Here is a 19,557-nt window from a genome sequence, read left to right as displayed (position 1 = left end):
AATATTCTGACTTTTTGTTCTTGAAAGTAACCAATGAATCATTGTCATTTGAACCTCCAATTCAGGAACACACTGTATATACGGTATATTGTTTTTTCCACATTTATCTTGAAATTTCTCGGTTACGCGATCAACGTGAAATTTCGCATGAGGCATGAAATTTTGATTATACATCCAAATAATTTTTCATCTTGATCGAACCTGCAGTTTCAAAATCGAGAGGAACACAAAACTTCGAACGGCCTTATTTACGGAACTCCTAGATGGATTTGCCCATTATCAATCGTGAACCGTAGTATTCAAAACCTAGTAAATTTAGAAGTTTCTAGGTCCGTTATAAAATTATCGTGTATAAGGACGAACTGAATCGAATTTAAAATCGGATTCCTCATCCTTGAGCCGCTCCTTATCGTTTGAGACCATTCCGGGCTCAAAATTCGGAAATTATGAGGATTACGATGATCGATTCGAAGAACGAGCGCTCAAAAAATTTGTCAGAAATTTGGGCATATGCTTTAATGAAACTAATTTATCCCCAGGATGATACTGATGCAATGTAAGGAACATTGCATCAGTCCTGCAGGAAGATCTAACTCGTACATTCCAAGTTCTTTGCAACCTGAAGATTTTATTCAAAATTTAGAAAAAAATATTCCAGATTCGAATTCCATTACTACATTTTCCTCATAATAAAAAAAAAACTGATTTTTCCATATATTTTGAGAATTTCACACATTTCTTCATCTGAGTCTTAGCGAAGAATGGTTTGTCAGAACTACCCATTAATTTAAGAAGTAAAAATCCCAGATTTAATTTATCGAAATTGATATTTCCTGAAATTCATTTGATTCGATAAGTCCAATCTATCCGAATTAGGATTTGGTTCGTGATTTGAATTCTTCTTTTTGTATTCAAACTGACAGTTTCAGTGTTCATGTCATTTTGCAAGGTCACGGGATCAAATACTTAGGGAACAGTTGAAATTTTTTGACTCTGAGGTACTATTCCATAATTTTCATGTTGATGAAATAATTGTGTCAATAATTGTGTAAGGACACAGCAAGTCAAAAAAGATAGTCTTCTACTAACAACTTCTCCAAAAAAAAAACAAGAATATAATTTCATAATTTTATTGTGAAATACAACTAAGAGTAAATAAAGATACAAATTTCAACAAACATGATTCTTCAATAATATTTAAATAGTATATACAATAAGATATCATTGAAAATAGGTATCAATTATCAATTTCCAAGTTGAACAATTTCAAGACTTGAACTTTTTAAGAAGAAATATTCGATTTGATTAGATTTTACACTCTTTCAAGACCCACAGAATGAACTGTTGCGTCTCCCCTAACCTAAAAGTGGGAGTAGGTAGTAAATCAGTCGAAAAAACGTGTTTCGTCTAATAAAGTGATATTTACAAATTAACAAAATACGTTTTTTTAAAGAGATAACACAACTCACGTCTTTGGTTGATGAAAAATGTCATGAGTAAAGAATTTATGTCATTTATCAATACACAGGAAATTAAGTGATTTGAGTTATTCGAACATATATGTACAATAATAAAAATAAAAATATACTTTCATAATTATATACAAAAGAGATAAAAATTATAAACCTATTAAATTACAATACAACAAACAAAATGAGATTTATGCAGAGATTCCAGTTGAAGACAAAAATTTCCGGAGACATAAAAATATATATCACAAAATCATTTCAAAACGTTTCGAGACCAATTTTACCTTTGGTAAGGTAGAAAAACGTGTGAAGTTAAAAGTGATGTAAGAATCCAAATAATCATCGTGAAACAGCAAGTTAACGGAAACTTTTCAAAGTAGAAACATCGCCCAACTACTACTAAACGTACACATCATAATCTCATTAAATAGATTCCCTCTGAGTCAATATAATTAAATGAACTGAAAATTACTGTAAAATAATTGGATACTCTCTTAGAAATATAAATTGTTCATCATTAGAAGAATATCGGAGAATAATTTAAGTCATGGATATTCACACCTACTAATTACAATTTCAACGTCAAATTCGAATAAGTATATATAAACTTCCCGCGACCATCAGAAGCATTCAAACCAAAAAAATTCGATTTTCTTCACAACGGTTGAGATAAAGGTCTGGCCTTGAACGGAGTTCGAAGCTCCGAAAACGAAACGCTCCTGTAAGATCGCATAAGCGAGATTCCAGGGGGGTTCCGCAGGGTTCTGTTAGGGGTAACGTTGCTTCTTCAAGGTAAGTAGCTCCTTCGGTAATGACTAGCGAAAACGTAGGTTGTGGGTTCGTTTTCCGATCTTTCCGTTGGTAATACGTACAAATACGTCTGCGAAATATACCGGGTTGTGTAAAGGGTTACACATCAGGCGGCGACATGGAGACGACTGTGGGCCTTTCCGGATCAGATTCCACGATGATTTTCCTGTTGTTATTGTTATTATTGTTATTGTTCATTACTATGTGCTGCGAGTTGGGACTTGGAGAGTGGTTCTCTGATTGTGGACTTGGAGTCGATTGGTGCAGCAAACCGCTGTAGTAGTCGTTGTTATTGAGCTGTGGTGAGTTCTGGGTAGTGTAAGGGGAGTGAGGTGGTGGATACACGTACGAAGAGCCCTGTACGTGTGGAAGATGGCTTAGGCCGGACACTGTCCTGATATCGGAGTAATCTGAAAGATAAACAGTTTTTTGGTTAAAATTGAATACACCATAGGGGGTAGAAGTTTAATCGGCAAAGTTATACTAGACAAAAGTGATAACATAGGTTGACAGAAACATTATAACTTGATTTACTTATGCACATCCAGATTTGGGCAATTCTCAATAGTGATTGCATATTTTACAAAAAGTCTAGGGATGCTGCTTATTTTGCTATATCTACAATATTTTTCTGATTAATTAAATGAAATCTTCAAAAGTAACTGACAAAAACTATTATACTGATAACATATTAAGTAAAACATTAAACTTCTCTAGTTATGCGATATGTCGAGTTGAAAATGTTTTTGTCCCGAATGAGTCTGCACTGTTGTGTAGTTCATACTCATATATCTTACAACATTTCACTTTAGGGTAATGATGTAAATAGAAGTTCGGTTGCTCAGAACACGGTTTTGCGCTCAATCTCAGGTATTGACTCGATATTCTCTTGCAGGTCTTTTTTATTGCTATAAAATCCTAAATGTATTGTGTATTGACATGTTTAAGTCACTCCTTTTGATCAGACAAAATGTAGAGACATCCAACATATATTTCATTTCATAATATAGTTTCGTTATTTTTCTGAAGTGAATTAATACTTTGTATAGTATATTTAAAGTCACTTGGAGAAAGCTGAATATTTCGATTATACAAGGGTTGTCCAAGTTTCCAGAAATTTCTTTGGGGCCAGTGAATTTATTGCCTAACAATACTTTCAAATAATCTACGGTATTCAGCGGATCGCGGTATCCACTTCAAAGGAACAATTGTGGCCAAGCGTTTTTATGGTCTAGTTCAAGTGACTTTAGATATACTATAATTATTTGGATGCGTCTTATTCCTGAATTGGAGGCACGAAGAAAAATGAGAGATTTTTTGGAAAATTTTGAAAAAAAAGAGTCTTATCAACATGGACCTACAAACGCTTCATTTTCGAGATAGAGGGCGTTTCTTGTAGTCCTATTTTTTTTGTGATAATTATACTAGTTTATCGAATTTTTATTAATATCGCTACAGATTGGGAAAATAAATAGCAAAACTTATAATCAATTTATTCATTACAGCTGACTAATCTTTATGGATTTTCCTGAGGATTACGAGAGAATTGATGAAATTTTTTTTTCAATATCGGTGGCAGATAGAGCAAGACTACAAGAAACAAAAAAGTGAAGTACTCGACCAAAGTTACTTTTTACATTTTTTTCACAAAATTCTGGAGAAAAGCAAAAAAAATCAATCTTTAATACCTTATTTCGCAGCATTCCCTCAACTGAGAAATAAATTACATATGTTGTTTTGATAATCATCACAAAGGATGTTTCGATTTTCATAAGAGTAACGCAAATGTTTCAATGGAATTTTCAATCGAAATTATACATTTTGCAATGGTTATAATGGCACCACGATGTATTTTTTATTGACATTTCTTATATCGTTTGTATTCAGTAGGTTATGCCATTTAATCATGGGAAGATACACGCTTCATAAGGAAATTATTATAATAAATTGTTTCATCGAAAGCAGTGCCCAATTATCAATACTGAGAAAAATTTAAGAAGAATTACTATTCTCACTCACTATTGGTGGTATTGTAGACTAATTTGATATTCGTGACGTCTCACCAGCTTCAAATACTTATTTACTATAATTATTAGAAAAACTCACCTAAACCATGCTCCAATTTGATGGAGGTCATATTTTGTTCCAATTTAATCTGAGGCACAGAAGGCATTTTCACAGATGTCAGCTGAGAAGTTATAGCACCCGTTAGTCCAGATCTGGTAGAAGTAGAAGATTGTCCTTTACTTCCCTTAGGTTTTCTTTTTCTGGTCTGAAAAGTTTCGTACAAAAAAATTAGTTTTTGATAAACGGTGCAAAATGGCGAATGAGCTTTCACAAATTTCACAATTCTCTAGGTTAAATGCAAAATCAAGAGAAATTATTCCTTCGAATTCAATGTGAAGAACTTTGACAATTTTTCAAGTTGAAATTACACTGACTGACTGAATTTTTTTATTGATGATTTCAGATTTTCCAATTCTTATACTTCATTTCAACTCATCTGAAACACATTCCCTAAAAGCTCTTGGAATATATGTAAGACGTGAGTAAAAATTGAAAAAAAAATATTTGAAGGTTATCAACTTACTTGAATGCTATCCTTTTTCATCGCTAAAGGCCTATCAATACCGTGCAATTTGAAATATAATCCACAAGCATTGCAGACGGGTTCACCGCATGTATTTCTTCTCCACAAGGAGGTGGTGCTTGTTCTGCAGTTCGTACATGTTAGTCCAACTCTTCTAGAGGCCGACTGTAGGAAAAAAAATATTATACTTCAAATATTAAGTACTGATATAGGAATTTGAGATACCCAGCTGAAAACTTGTATTTTGACATCAGGGGCTTAAAATACAAGTTTAAAGGCCACAAAAATAAAATTTTTCGCAAATAACTCGTTTTCTATGGGTTTTCGCTATTTGTTATCATTATCATTGTAGAGTATTGAATTATCTATAACTTTTGTTTCGGAAGTTTTTCTATTCGTTGAATCATTTCTGGGATTGAGTGCAGAGGGCGCACGGTTAAAGCATAACTTAAGATCAACTGGTAGTCCCTGTCGAAAACATATCATATGAAGTTCATTAATCAATAAGAAATACATGATTATTGATAATTTTCATTTCTTATTAACTATTCTCCCATATTTAATATTTTTTATCATTAATATAACCAGTAGGGACATATTTTGTTCAAATGTCTTGTTTTTTCAAGAAAGCTTTTTTACTAACATCGAATACTCGTTAGTTTTGAATAGTAATCCTTATTAACTATGGACTTACAATTTCAAGAGTTATGACTGTGTTTTTTAAACGGGACTACCGGTTGATCTTAACCGCGTACTCTCCGCCCTCTATCTCGAAAACGATTCAACTTATAAAAAAAATTCTCAACAAAAGTTGTAGAGAATTTGATCCTCTATAATATTGGTAATGATAACAAATAGCGAAAAACCCATTGCTAAAGAGATATTCGCAAGAATGTGCAAAAAATCAATTTTTGTCCTTGGATTTCATTAGGACACCCTACCATATGTTATGGAAGCTTTGAGACAACTGTCAAAATACAAGTTTATAGCTGGTTATCTCAAATTTCGGAGTGAACTACTTAGATGAATGTACTATAAACTACTACTAAACTAAAGGCTAAGAAGCGATCATAAGAATCATGCATCGAATGATCTGCAGCTACACCAATTCCATAAGAATGAAAGGATCAAGATTTTCAGTTGAATTAAAGGTAGATGGGTGTAGATGCAGATCAGAAAATGAACCAGATGTGCTTTGAACAATCTCGATGACTACTAGAAGCTTCAGTGCAGTCCATAAGAACTAAATTCTAAAGTATATAGGGCCCCATTTGTGGTTAGTGAAAATCTGTTAATGAGATGATCGTGTTAGTAAACATGCAAAAAGCGTGGCGGGAGCAAATCAGGACTGTAATTCATAAAAAAATCATTATATTTTTTCACAATGACCACAAACCTGTTGTGCTCCCTACCAGGGTATATTGGGGCCTCCGCACACTACAGAACTATGTTCAATGCATCTTTTCAAAGCTAACAAAATGTTCGGATTCAAACAAGCTAAAAGTGTTAAAGAAACACTGAACTTTTGGAAAAAAAAATTCGAAAAATTGAACTACACTAAAGCTAAGGCTACAACTTGGGTACTTGAAGGGGTTAATCAAAAAGGGAACTTCTGTGACCTACCAAACGGCGAGTGGAAGATTTTTCTTCGGTTGTGTGCATAGGGGCGCGCATGGCCCCATTATACCCATAGTAGTTCTTGTATGGATCAGGAACACCCCCGTGCCCCGGCTCCGCCGCCACTGCAACAACGCAAAAAAGACATTTGTAACTAAGGTGTGTGCATAAACGTTTTCCTGTTTGAACCGGCTTTACTTTCAGCAGCTTTGCCTCGCACAGTGGGGGTGTTGTTGCTTAGCAATCACATAATTACCCATATGGTCGACTGGACGGCATTCTAAGTCAGCAAATTACTGATATCTTTCTTACGCGCGCTCTTTCTTGTTCTCATTAAGACGGCTTTGATTTGATATCGCAGCGCCTTAGCGGATTCGTATGAAAGTACATTGGTGGGTATTTTATCAATCTGAATGTATTACATATTTTGAATTCTATGTTCGGATCTACTAGTAGGAGTATTTATTTTTGACTCACTTCCAATTTTCACCATTATTAATATTAAGTTACTATTAATACATACAAGGTGTTCTGATTTGTTTCCGACAAACTGAAATGGGTGATAGATTACATCATTTTAAGCAAAAAAGTTCCTATGAACATGGGTCCGGAAATGCTTCGTTTCCGAGATACAGGGTGTTAAAGTTGAAAAAATAATTCGCGTTTTCTTTGAAATATTTTGACCGCTTCGAAATCCTTTCATGAAATTATTCCTATTCAAATATTTAATTTAAATTCATTTTGAAAATTTCTAAGACGAAATGCATGCGGATTTTCTATTGCCCACTAATAAGTAGAAGTGGTATGCTGTGATATGTAATTGTTGTTTTTATGTGTTCTGAATATTCTGTTTTCTGAAATATTGAGTTGTTGGGATGCTTCACGAATACTGAGTTTTTTATTTTCTTCTATAATTATAATTAATGACATCTAAATCTGACATGATTATTCTGGTTTTCCATGGCAACCACAATAGATTTAAAATGGCTATACACAATGACAGATTTAAAGTGTGTTAGGTTTAGATGTCATCAATTATAATTATAGTTAACTAAGTTAATAGCTTATCAACAAATACAGAAAAATGGTATTGGTTACCAAAGGCTTGAACGAAGCATACAAATAAGAAATCATCTAAAGAGAAATAGGATTTTACAGACCTTCGAAGAAAATAAAAAACTCAGTATTCGTAAAGCATCCCAACAACTCAATATTTCAGGAAACAGAATATTCAAAACACTTAAAAACAACAATTACATAGCATACCACTTTTACTTATTAGTGGGCAATAGAAAATCCGCATGCATTTCGTCTTAGAAACTGTCAAAATGAATTCAAATTAAATATTTGAATAGGAATAATTTCATGAAAAGATTTCGAAGCAATCAAAACATATAAAAGAAAACGCGAATTAGTTTTTCAACTTCAACACCCTGTATCTCGGAAACGAAGCATTTCCAGACCCATGTTCATAGGAACTTTTTTGCTTAAAATGATGTGATCTTTCACCCATTTCAGTTTGTCGGAAACAAATCAGAACACCCTGTATAAACAATTTTATTAACTTCGTCAAATGGTGAAATAATTATTTTCAGTAAGAATCAATATTGAGTTTGGTAACACAAAATTATGACCAACCTCGATTAACTGAATGAGTTTACTAGTTAGAGATTCACGACTTCGCTTGATATTCAAGCTCAAGCTCAAGTAACTTAGCTTGACTTGAAATCAACTCAATCTAAAGTCAAGTAGTAGTTTTTCAATTTCAAGTCAAGTATTTATATATTGAGTACTTGACGTAACATTGAAAAACAACTACTTGATTTGAAATTGAGTTGATTTCAAATCAAGCTACTTGTATTACTAGTACAGATGGTCCCGAATTCGATGATTACCGAGAGCATCTCAAGAACTATAAGAATTAGAAAAAAAATCTTCAAATAATAAGATATTATCAGAAAGCAGATCATAGATATCTTGGATCATTCTCGAGTTACAGGACGTTTCAGAAGAATTGATGTTTAGAATATTTCGCTATATTTTGGTTTCTATTCGAGATGTCCCAAAATTTTCAAAACTTTTTTCAGTAATTCTTATGTTTATATTATACTCATAACAGATCATAGAAATTAATTACCGTTTTAGAGATATAGAGGAGAGTTGGTATTTCTCAAACGGGACACCCTATATATAACTTGATTACAATTATGAAATAGACACAAAATGAATCAGAATCCGAAACGAATTTTATTTCAAGAATGAAGTCAGAACCCTCAATATCTTTGAAGCGGATGACAAAGAGCTGCAATGGAAAATGTACGGTGTCCTATTAAAAAAAAAAACAACTTTCCTTCGAACGGTAATTTATTTCTATGATATGGTATGAGAATTATATAAACCATAAAAATTTCCGGAAAAAAACGTTTTAGTATTTTTCGAAAATCTCGATTAGAAACTAAGATAGGTATAGCTAAATATGTAAAACGGTCATTTTTCAGAAATGTAATTCGAAAACAGAGCAAGATATTTATTTCTGATATCTTATTATTTCAGAAAGCGAGATCATGGTCTTCGAGGGAAGTCTTATAGTTCTCGAGACGCTTAGAGTGAGCATCGATTTTTGGACAGCCTGTACTACGACTACTGTTTTTTTTATTATCGTGAATGAAGAATGCAAATGTTTTGATCTGAATTATTAGTTTCCCAAATTCATGAAATAAACCAAAAGTTGTCACACCAAAAAGATAAATAATTCATGATACTAATGAATATTCAAACGTGGATAAAATGTAAACGACTTTCAAATAAACATGTAAAATCCTAATAGCCAATGTACTTTAAAAAAATTATATCCGCTAGAGGGAGCCAGGTTTATGTCGAATTTGACATTACAATGGATTTTCGAAGCGAATGTTTACAATGCGGCAGAAAAACATCGGTATTTGCTGCGTTTTAGATCGAAATGTAGTGAAATATTATAAACGAAAGAAGTAATTTGGGTCAAATCTCAATGAAAGAAACATTATTTGAAATTTATTCTATCACGTAGTAGCCACAGACAATTCTGTTAAGTTTATAAACCTTCTTAATTGCTCCAACTAGACCGTATCATATCAAATTTTTTATTTATTTTGATACAAGTTGTCATTTAGAAGTAATCAGCTATCTAAAAAATAGCTGTTTTCACTTTCAACTGATTTCAAAGAAATGAGGCTTAAATGTTGTCCCAAGCTCACAAAATTAAATCAAAACAGTAGTTTCGGAAATTAGAATGTACAAATAGACGGAAAATTTTCTTTTCTTGCAAAAATTGGTAATTTTATCATAACATTTATAGAATTAACGGACATTTCGATTTCTACTAATGGATTCTAATGGATAAATTGGTTCATTTGTTCATTTCCGTGATCCTACATTTTTTTTGCAATTGAAGTCTGTAATTATTTAAGCCGAATTTGAATTTTTTGGGTCATTTAATTAAAAACCTATGGTTTCGAACAATTGAAAGTGTAAAACCTCAACAGAATTGTACCGTAGATAATGTTACAAGAGTTGTACTTCTAACTTATGATTTTTTTCGATAGAATGCCGTGTAGTCGATCCATAACCTTGATGGCAAAATGGTTATTAGACTGAAATGCATCGATACAATCAAATCAAATCAAATTAAAAAAAAAGTAAAACAGTCAATCTGTACCAGTCTGCGAGGCTGCTTGACGAGAGGCCGGTTCATCCCATTCATCTTGTGGTACAAACCACAAGCATTGCACAAGTAATGCCCTGTACCATCTCTTCTCCAGAGGGGTGTGTCAATTGCACCGCAATTCACGCATTCCCTGCCCTCGGTGAAATACTCGGCTGTACGGGCGTCGACTGAACGTGGAAATACAAAAAAATTGCTACAAATACTACTGACGTTGCGCAGTTGGAATGAAAATTTACAGAAAATTTATGGTCATGGCAACGTCGCATTACCTCAATAGTAACGTATGAGGATCGTCTTTTAGACTCATTGCTTTCAACATAGGTTGAATATTTTTAACTGACACCGTGAATATAGCTGCCAGTTCATTGTCAGAATTACCGTAGATGCGGAATAGCTATGCAACTTTTGGATATCTTATTGTATCAATTATGCACATGAACACAACATCTAATGAAATTTGGGCAATAGTTTCTGAGACGAGGAACTTTTTCAAGAAATATGTTTGTAATCAATTGATATTCGTCAAATTTTGCATTTTGTAGTATATACAGTCACTGTAGAAATCTCATCTTGCTAACGCCATCTATTGGAATCCGATTCGACTTATACAACGTGAGAGTAAGATAACTGAAGCCATCTATTGGAAATATAATGGATTTCTTTTTACATCATTAATAAGATCCCAAAAAGAAAAATTGTACGAAATTTTGTATGGGTTATTGATATCAGATTGCGCGTTTGAAATTCATTCGTAATAATAATCTTCCATTTTCTGAATTTTGGCAATTTTGAACAGTCCTTTCGTTAAGATTTCTAAATTCTCATGATAAATTGGGGTTTTCGACTGAAGTAAAATTAACTCGAGTGAAGATTGATAGATTATCCGAGAGATGTCCAATAATACCCAAATAGTAAAATGAACATGTCATAATGGTTAATTATTAATGAAACTATTCATTCTTCCGCTGTGTCAGGCAAACCGGATGTTCCCACTGCATTGTTCTTCCAATCAATCGACGATACAGTATGGCGAATGTAAATCATACCAATCATTATTAATGAAAACTCCAAGTACGAAAAATCATCAACCGGAAGACGATAACGGGTCTTACAGATTACCGATTCCTTCCACCGTTTATTGATAAGGACTATTTTAGGTCTTTTTACTATTCATGAGGAAAAACATGAAGCAGTAGGATGTGGAAAATGAAAAGATAACGATTTTCGACCCATCGTGGTATAACAGCTGTCCGTGATGAAACCAAGACTCGAGACTTTGCGGGATTCCTCAGGGGACTGTTCTAAACTCTCCTTTTTTCGCCGAGAGATCAAATCTGTCAATTTATCATTCGAAACGTATTTTCGAACGTGTTGAAGTGAAGGCGTTAACATTCATTGTATTTTTTTTGTCCACTTCGTACCTTTTTACTTAGTCGACTAGCGGATATATTTTGAGAAGTGTGAATGGATATGCTTCGATTATAATGTTATTGATAGATGCGTTTTTATAGATTCCAGGAAAAGCAGGCTGTTATCGTTGGCGGTTATGAAAGGAGGAAAATGGGGGCTCAAACCGCAATATCGATTGAATTGAATCGATTAGCTTGGCATAGAAATTCCTCTAACGGAGAGAGAAGTTGTCTCATTGGGTAATATTTCATTTTACTTCTGTTTAATGGTATATTGTCATGGATATTACACACTTTTTGCTGTACTCCTGTTAATTTGTTGAGGTTTGTAAACCTGGGATTTATACATACAATGTGTTCTATTGAAAGGTATCCCGTGGTTTTTTCGAGTACCTACTGAAAGAAAGTACTTTGTTCTCAATGAATGAATCTCCGAACCTCGAAATTTGAATAGGAAAGAGAAGTTATGATTCATAGCCAATACAATTTTGGGAATCTCTTTCTGGTTTTTGTGAATATTTCACATATCTGAATGACTTGAAATCAGATGTTTCTCACCTTCTAACTGTTTTGGGGGGTTTGAGTGAGAGAAAATAGTCAAGATAATAAGTGAATTAGAAGTGATATGGTAAGAACAAGACATAGAAAAAAGTATTGGATTAAAATTCATCAAATTGAATTAATCTAATTACAAATTACCAAAAGAACGCCATCAAAGTTTTGTTGATGTGTGGGTGTAAAATGCATCAGCTTCCTTATAAAATCAAGTTTGACAATAAAATAATCTGGTTAAAAATAACCAGAAGAACATCATCTTTAAGGTTCATCTTCTTGTGGAAATTGTGGTGTGACAGTTTTTATCGCTGACGAGGAATATAACGTGGTTTCGACCAAGATTAGATAGAGGGCTATCGATATAGGTCTATCTGATTACATAAAAAACAAAATGAGTAAAGGTAGATATCGGATATTTTTCAACAATACTTTGCCTCAACAATGATTGTATATTTCATTGATGTTTCAATGTAGGTTCTTTTTTATTTTTCACTTCATTCCCATTCTTAATATAATTATAAAAAGTTCATTTTCAGAAGATCTTTCTAGTAGTATAGTATATCCAAAGTCACTTGAATTAGTCCATAAAAACGCTTGGCCATAGATGTCCCTTTGAAGTGAATACCGCGATCCGCTAAAGACCAAGGTTTATTTGAAAATATTTTTCAGCAATAAATTCACTTGCCCCAAAGGAATTACTTTAAACTTGGACAACCATTCACTAATCGAAGTATTCTGGCTTCCTCCAAGTGACTTTGGATAGACTACCTATATGACGAACTTATATTTTGACATGAAAGACAATTTTAAATTTAAATTCCGGAAAAAGTCCTTCTCGAGCGGGAATCGAACCCGCAACCTCGGAAGCACTAGTCCAGTTCAATTTCCGCTCGAGGAAGTACTTTTTCCAGAATTAAAAATTGTCTGTCATGCCAACATATACAGGGCGTTTCCAAATTAGACGTGAACCTTGGAGGACGTATCAGAATGGCTCATTCGATGTCGTCTGAGCCATATTTGGTGATAACCAAAAATCAACAGTTTACGAGATATTTGAGTTCTTGTGATTTTTGAGAAGTTTCTCACCTTACTTCGTTTTTCGTCAATTTTTTTTACGTCGGCCAAATTTGATTATAGTTTTGGATTATAGAAGATTGAAAGTAAATTTCAGGCAGAAAAGTAACTGAAGAAACAAGTAAGAAGACAGGAATGGTGGAGGTCATTTTAAACATAATTTATAAATATATTTCCTACTGAAATTTTGAGTTAAGTTGCAATTTTGTCTGCATTCTAACGAAAACTTTTTTAGGAAAAGAAGGAATTTTTCAAGTTTTGAAATAATTTTGTCATACATAAATTGTGGAATTCGAAAGTTGCACGCAAATTCAAATCAGAAATAAACTATTCTTTTTCTCATATACAAACTTTCAAATCATACTAATTCTTATTCAACATTTAATACAGCATATAGTTCTGTTTCTTTCAGTCATATCATATCCTTCTCAAATGAAAATAATACAAAAATCAAATCAAACTTGGTCAACGTATTATATACTGTTGTTTTACTTCGAAACTATTATTGTTGGAGATTTGACTGAAACTTCTCAATTATAGTATTTTTTTCATAAACCAACAGTCAGCATCAGTGGCGTACCCAGACATAAGTCTTGGGGGGGATAAAGAAAACAAATTTTCAAATTTTCCTTCTTTTGAAGATGTTTTCCAAAGAATTTTGCTTACTCATAATAAGATTGTGATATATAAGGTTGTTACATATAATGGATATTCCTTCTGGGGGGGGATATATACCCCTTATTCCCCCCCCTTTTGGGTACGCCACTGGTCAGCATCCACAACAAGGTTCATTAGCCCCATGTTGTTACTGCAAATTTATTTATAGTGTGCTATTATTTAATTTCTTCAAATTTTAATGAGACTCGATGACAGGTGTAGGTAATTCACTGAGCTCCTCTTAATTATTGTTTATTACAAGTTTCACGGGTAATTGAATTCTTTCTCACCTCTACTTAGTGATCTATTACTGAATAATCGAACAGATATTAACTAAAATTGGATGATTACTCAATTTTTGTGGGCTTGTTCTAAAATTTTTCGTTATCGGCTTCTCAGATTCTGGGGACTGAAATTCTTTTCTCTAATGTTTATTTTCGTATGGGTATATTTTCAATAAAAAATTTATTTATTTATTGTTCAGTTTCAGATAGAACGGAATTTGAAAACTTTTGAGCCTAAGAGTTAAACAAAATTTTGTGTGTGTGGATGTATAATAGCAATTTCAAGCTTGATGAAAAGTTTCATGTTGATTAAGTTACTAGAAAATTGCGTATACTTCCCCTATCTATGTTTATTACTCTAGCTTCTTGCGAAATTTCATGATAACAGCGTTGTCAGAACCATAAAAAATTCAAGTATAATTTCGAAAATATCGTTGTCATGGTAGCTTACACCAGTCATCATCAAGTCCCTTGTAAAAGAGTAACCAGATTGAAGTTAAACTACCCGACATCGATTGTCTCGGTTAGAGTATAGCATCAATTATTTTTGAAGGCTAAAACAGAAAGACCAATTGACGAACCCAGTCTTGAATCACGTAGGTACGTTCCTCATCATGCGACCATGTTTTGGCAAGATAAGTGACTCGCAGCGCTGTTGTAAATGACGAACCAGATCCCGTATCGCCTTCCAGTGTCCCCGATAAGACGTCGATTGTTTGAAAACAAACCGATCCCGTCGATGATAAAACAGCCCTCGGCCGATCGATGTACGCGACCGTTTGTTTTCGTCTTGACGAAGAGGCAACCAACAACGGAGACAATGGCTCTATTGACAGCCGAGACTTGCTGAGTCGTCATCGCGATTTCTGAGAAACGACGTTGGGCGTCCCAAGCCGCTCTCTCCGTGTGCGAAAGGCATCCATTGCAGCGGACATTCAATATCTCTAGAGGAAAGGAATACCATTGGGATCGTAGACGTTGGAATCCTTGAAAGTGAGAAATTGAAGTCGTGGCAAAGTCTTGAAGAACCTGAGATCACCGAGGAATGTGTTGTTCTGTCAAAACTACGCAAAAAAGTCGAGAAAAGCACTGATTTGGCGTCAGAAGCTTTTGAGTGCTTGATTTTTAAGCGCCTATTTCGGACTTGGAGAAGATCTTGCTGAAATTCGTCATGAACGATTTAGTCTGTTCATACGGAAATATTATGGTTTTAGCATAGAGTAATAAACATAGAAAAAGGAAGTAGACGCAATTTTTTGCGTCGTTATCGGATTGTGATTTATTTTTTCAAATCCACAATTTTACTATATCATTATGAATGTATATTATATTGAATGAAATATATTTATTTGAGTGATTCCCGATTAAATATGCAAATTTGAATATTTGGAATCTGATATTTTTCCTAATTGTCGAATTTATATTAAGCAGAATATTTATTATTTTCTGTATCTACCTGCTGAAATCCAAGGTTTGGCAACTTTTGCTCTACTAGTGTCATCAATTCCTTCACGTCGTTTGGCGTGCTTGAAGTTTGTTTTCTGAATTTCTGATATATTTAGGTATTTACTTAAATATATTTCGAGTAAATATGAAACTTTAATTCATTATGGGTCATAAGAAGTGCGTTCTTTGTGGAGAAACTCGAGAATTGAGTGAAATATCGTATCACTAATATGTTTTCATTTCCGCGCGCTCCATGTCAAATTTGATAGATCATGTTGGGGACAAAATTGGCTCACTAAAAATGACATATGCTCCCTCTATCTGAGATCATTACTCTGGCCTTGAAACTGTTACTGTTTATATATATATATACGCGAAATCTCAACCATATTTGATTTTTCGTAAAGGAAATATTGGATCATTTCTTTTCGATATTCTTCTTGATTTTTTCTAGTTCTGGTGATGTGATCAACAATAACCTTGGTATTGGAGCTTGAAATCTAATCACATCCAAGAGCAATATTTCATTACCATCGAATATGTAGTTTTTGAATTATTGAATAAAGAAAATTTCGAACGGTCATTCGAGATCCGAACCTAACCTGAAAATTTCAAGTTGCTAGGTCTTTTCGGTCGAGAGTTATCGTGTTTACGGGCGGAGATAATCGAATTTGAGGACGGATTCTTCAGCAGCAAGTGAAAAATAACTGAATTTTTCACAATATTTACATTCATGAAATTTCAACAAACTGTAACTCAGAAATTCCAACACTAAGTTGTACTTCAAGGACTATCCAATAACGATTCCTCATAAATTCGAATTCTATTGGTCTAAAGAGGAAACAACACGTCACGAAGTGTTTCCTGCATCCTTCTCCCTGTAATTACCAGTGTTACCAACGAAACATTTTAGGTTATCGAGAAGTTACCAGATAATCTATAGAAACATTAGAAGGAACTCTCTAAAACACGAATCGACTCTCTTCCAGGTAGTGCTCTAGGTTGTCGCTGCGATTATCATCGATTTTTCTTATTTCTCGACTGTTTGGTCTTGAGTGAGAGCGCTATTTAACCAGCTCGTTTAGAAAACTGTTAATGACCGGTACGTTTTGATGAACTAGGGAAGAAGCTTTTATGAGAAGAAAATTGAGCGGAATACTAAACAAGTCGAAGCTTTTGTCCGCACATTTTGATTCATTAAACTCAATTGAGAAATTAACAATTTGTCAAGGAAGTACTCGAAAAAAGAACTCTAGGAATAATTTTCTTCACTAAGTTGGTACACTTTGCAGTATTCAATGTCATCTCAAATTCATTTGGGAATTTCACAGTGGCTGAAAATATCGAAAAAAACTTGTCTTCCATTTCGTCTTCTGAATTGAATATTAATAAAGATCAGCAGATTTTTGGAATAAAATTCATTTGGTTCTGAACCATGATAACGAACCATCTTATTTGGTATTATGAACGAATTTCGGGCAAAAACTGAACAAATGTTATCAACCACCGTGTTGTATTGATTTTGATGCTCTGACTGATTTTTTTTTCATCCTGAACTTTGAGACAACCGTTTCCAGTCGAGGAAAGAATAGTGTAGCAATTGAAGAATGTTTTGAGTTTTAGAGTATTCATTGGCATAAATAATTTATTTCTGATGGTCGTTCGACAAAGTAGTATGTATATTGTTTGTCAACACTGTTAAATTGTTCATAGTCTTAACTAATGAATGTTTCATTTGAAGTGTTGATATTTATCAGTTACTATTTATAACGTATAATGGTATATTTATTTCAGCAATGGCGTGACGTCACTGATGGCGAATCCGAGATACCAACTCTAAGTATTTGCCTTGAAATCATACACAAAACAGGGACAATTTTTGAAGTTTGTGTTGTCAACCCTTTGCTATTTTAACGATAAACTTATTCGTATTGTACGTATTATTTTCATTCGTGATAGAAATTGATTTTGGTTGGTTAATTTTCATCTGTTATACTCATGTTTATCAGCATTTGTATGAAATATTGATTTCATAAGAATTTTAATGAATCATAATGAATATTTCAGCATACAATCATTCGTCCGGAATAAAACCTCAAAATTTGTTTTGTAAGCAGTTAATGGGATGTTTTGACAGTCTGGCAATGACATTTCTCGATCACCGACGTCATGAGTGACGTTGCTGAAATAAAAGATCTATAGTTTGCTCAAATGGTCATTTTGTTGATATGCAATGTGGTAAAGAGTAAATAAATTATTTATAAGAACATACCATAAACAATTCGTATTCACAGCCGAACGTAAAGATTTGAACTGAATCAATGACAATGGCAAATAATAGTTTTCTGCAAAATTTCAGATGAAAGTTATCAATCTCGATAGAAGCATCAAATAAACAAATAATTTCGATAACTTGCAATTAAAAAATAGTAATGGGATAGAAAAGAAAACAAATCTTCGAAACAAACAACAGTTTTTAAAATCCTCACAATAACAATTTTCTCCGGAATTCAATATCTAGTGGTCACATTGAAAAAAAAATTAGGTGACGCATCCTCGGTATTTTTTCAACGTTCCTAAAATGCTTTCTGGGCGAGCTCAATAAATTCGAACCACTCGGATCTACAGACACGCTTTCAAGGCAAATTAAGATTTTTTCGAGATTTACGGTAGTCCGAGGGCCATTTACAGGTATGGACGGGCCCTGAGGCCCCCGAGGGGGACACGCGTTGTAGTTCACTCGCCGATAAGGCATACGAACATTACCAACTTAAAGTGGTAGTCTCACTTCCGGTATTCCGGTCCTTACCCCCCTAGATCCGCTTCCGCTCGACACGTCTAACTTTCTATCTCGTTCTCTTCCTTTTTTTTTCCACGTGACGGACAAACAGGACGATCGATGTTTGCCTTTGAAAAATCAACAGACGATTTCCAATACGTAAGTCGATTGTTTACCCTGTCAATAACAGCGTTTTGGCGGTTTCGTGGAATTTGGAGATGATTTTTTTTGCTCTTGCGTCTAGTCGTAGAGGATGTTAACCCATCGAGTCTTGGGGTTTGTACGCAAGGTTGAAGACGAGACAGAATTCCGAAAAAATGTACAGCAATGTTTGATTTCTTTTTTTCTTTTTGGTTTCTTCGAAGTACGACTTGACTCTGGTACAATCATTAGGTGAAGATGCCCATAGACTGTTAATAGTTATTTATAATACAAGTGCAGAAGGCATTGATATTCTTCCACGAGTTCAAAATTCAAAAACGAGCCACGAAGTGGCGAGTTTTGGAATGAACGAGTGGTAGAATGAGCCTTCTGTACGAGTATTATACAATATTTTCTCTAATTCATTGCATTTTCATTGAAATTAATGAAATATTCCCATAAATATATTTTAGTGATTTTTGCATTGAAAAATGTTGCTTGGCAGAACTGATTTCTTTAAGGCAAATTGATGAATTGACAGATAAAGCCGTGGCGGAAAGTTCGGAGTACCAACATAGAATAATAAAATATAACCATGAAAACTGTGCGTTTCTGATATATTCTCGCACGATTTTGTTCTACAAGATGTGGAAGAATGAACGGAATAACCACAGAATTAGAGAAAAGAATTTAGGCGTTAAAAAATTCGCTTACAGACGCATATGATAGCCTAGCAACTAGAAAACAATAAGCGCGCAGAAATGAAAACATATCAGTGATACGATATTTCACTGAATTCGCGAGTTTCTCCACAAAAAAACGCACTTCTTATGTCCCATAGTGAAACAACGTTTCATATTATCTCAAAATATATTGAAATAAATACCTAAATATATCAGAAATTCAGAAAACAAACTTCAAGAGCGCCAAACGACATGAAACAGCCGTTGACACTAGGAGAGCAAAAGTTGCCAAACCTTGGATTTCAGAAGGTAGATACAGAAAATAATAAATTTTCTG

General features: G+C 33.8%; 1 protein-coding gene across 4 annotated transcripts in view; it reads right to left on the bottom strand.

The window, feature by feature from the left end:
* Positions 1 to 1,114: 1,114 nt before the first annotated feature.
* LOC123678421 (transcription factor fil1-like) overlaps positions 1,115 to 19,557 on the bottom strand; it is a 101,412-nt gene continuing 82,969 nt past the window's right edge. For 3 of the 4 annotated variants that reach the window (XM_045615443.1, XM_045615445.1, XM_045615446.1), the window contains 4 exons: positions 10,184 to 10,359; positions 4,870 to 5,034; positions 4,386 to 4,551; positions 1,115 to 2,689 (listed from right to left, as the gene is read on the bottom strand). In XM_045615443.1, the coding sequence (XP_045471399.1) occupies positions 2,379 to 2,689; positions 4,386 to 4,551; positions 4,870 to 5,034; positions 10,184 to 10,359 (818 nt within the window). In that variant the 3' untranslated portion in view covers positions 1,115 to 2,378. Of the gene's footprint in view, positions 2,690 to 4,385; positions 4,552 to 4,869; positions 5,035 to 6,492; positions 6,612 to 10,183; positions 10,360 to 19,557 lie in introns of all 4 variants that reach the window. The other variant, XM_045615444.1, reaches the window with a different exon arrangement.

The sequence above is a fragment of the Harmonia axyridis genome, chromosome 4 (assembly GCF_914767665.1).
Source record: "Harmonia axyridis chromosome 4, icHarAxyr1.1, whole genome shotgun sequence".
Lineage (NCBI taxonomy): Eukaryota > Metazoa > Arthropoda > Insecta > Coleoptera > Coccinellidae > Harmonia > Harmonia axyridis.
This window is presented reverse-complemented; position numbering and strand designations above follow the sequence as displayed.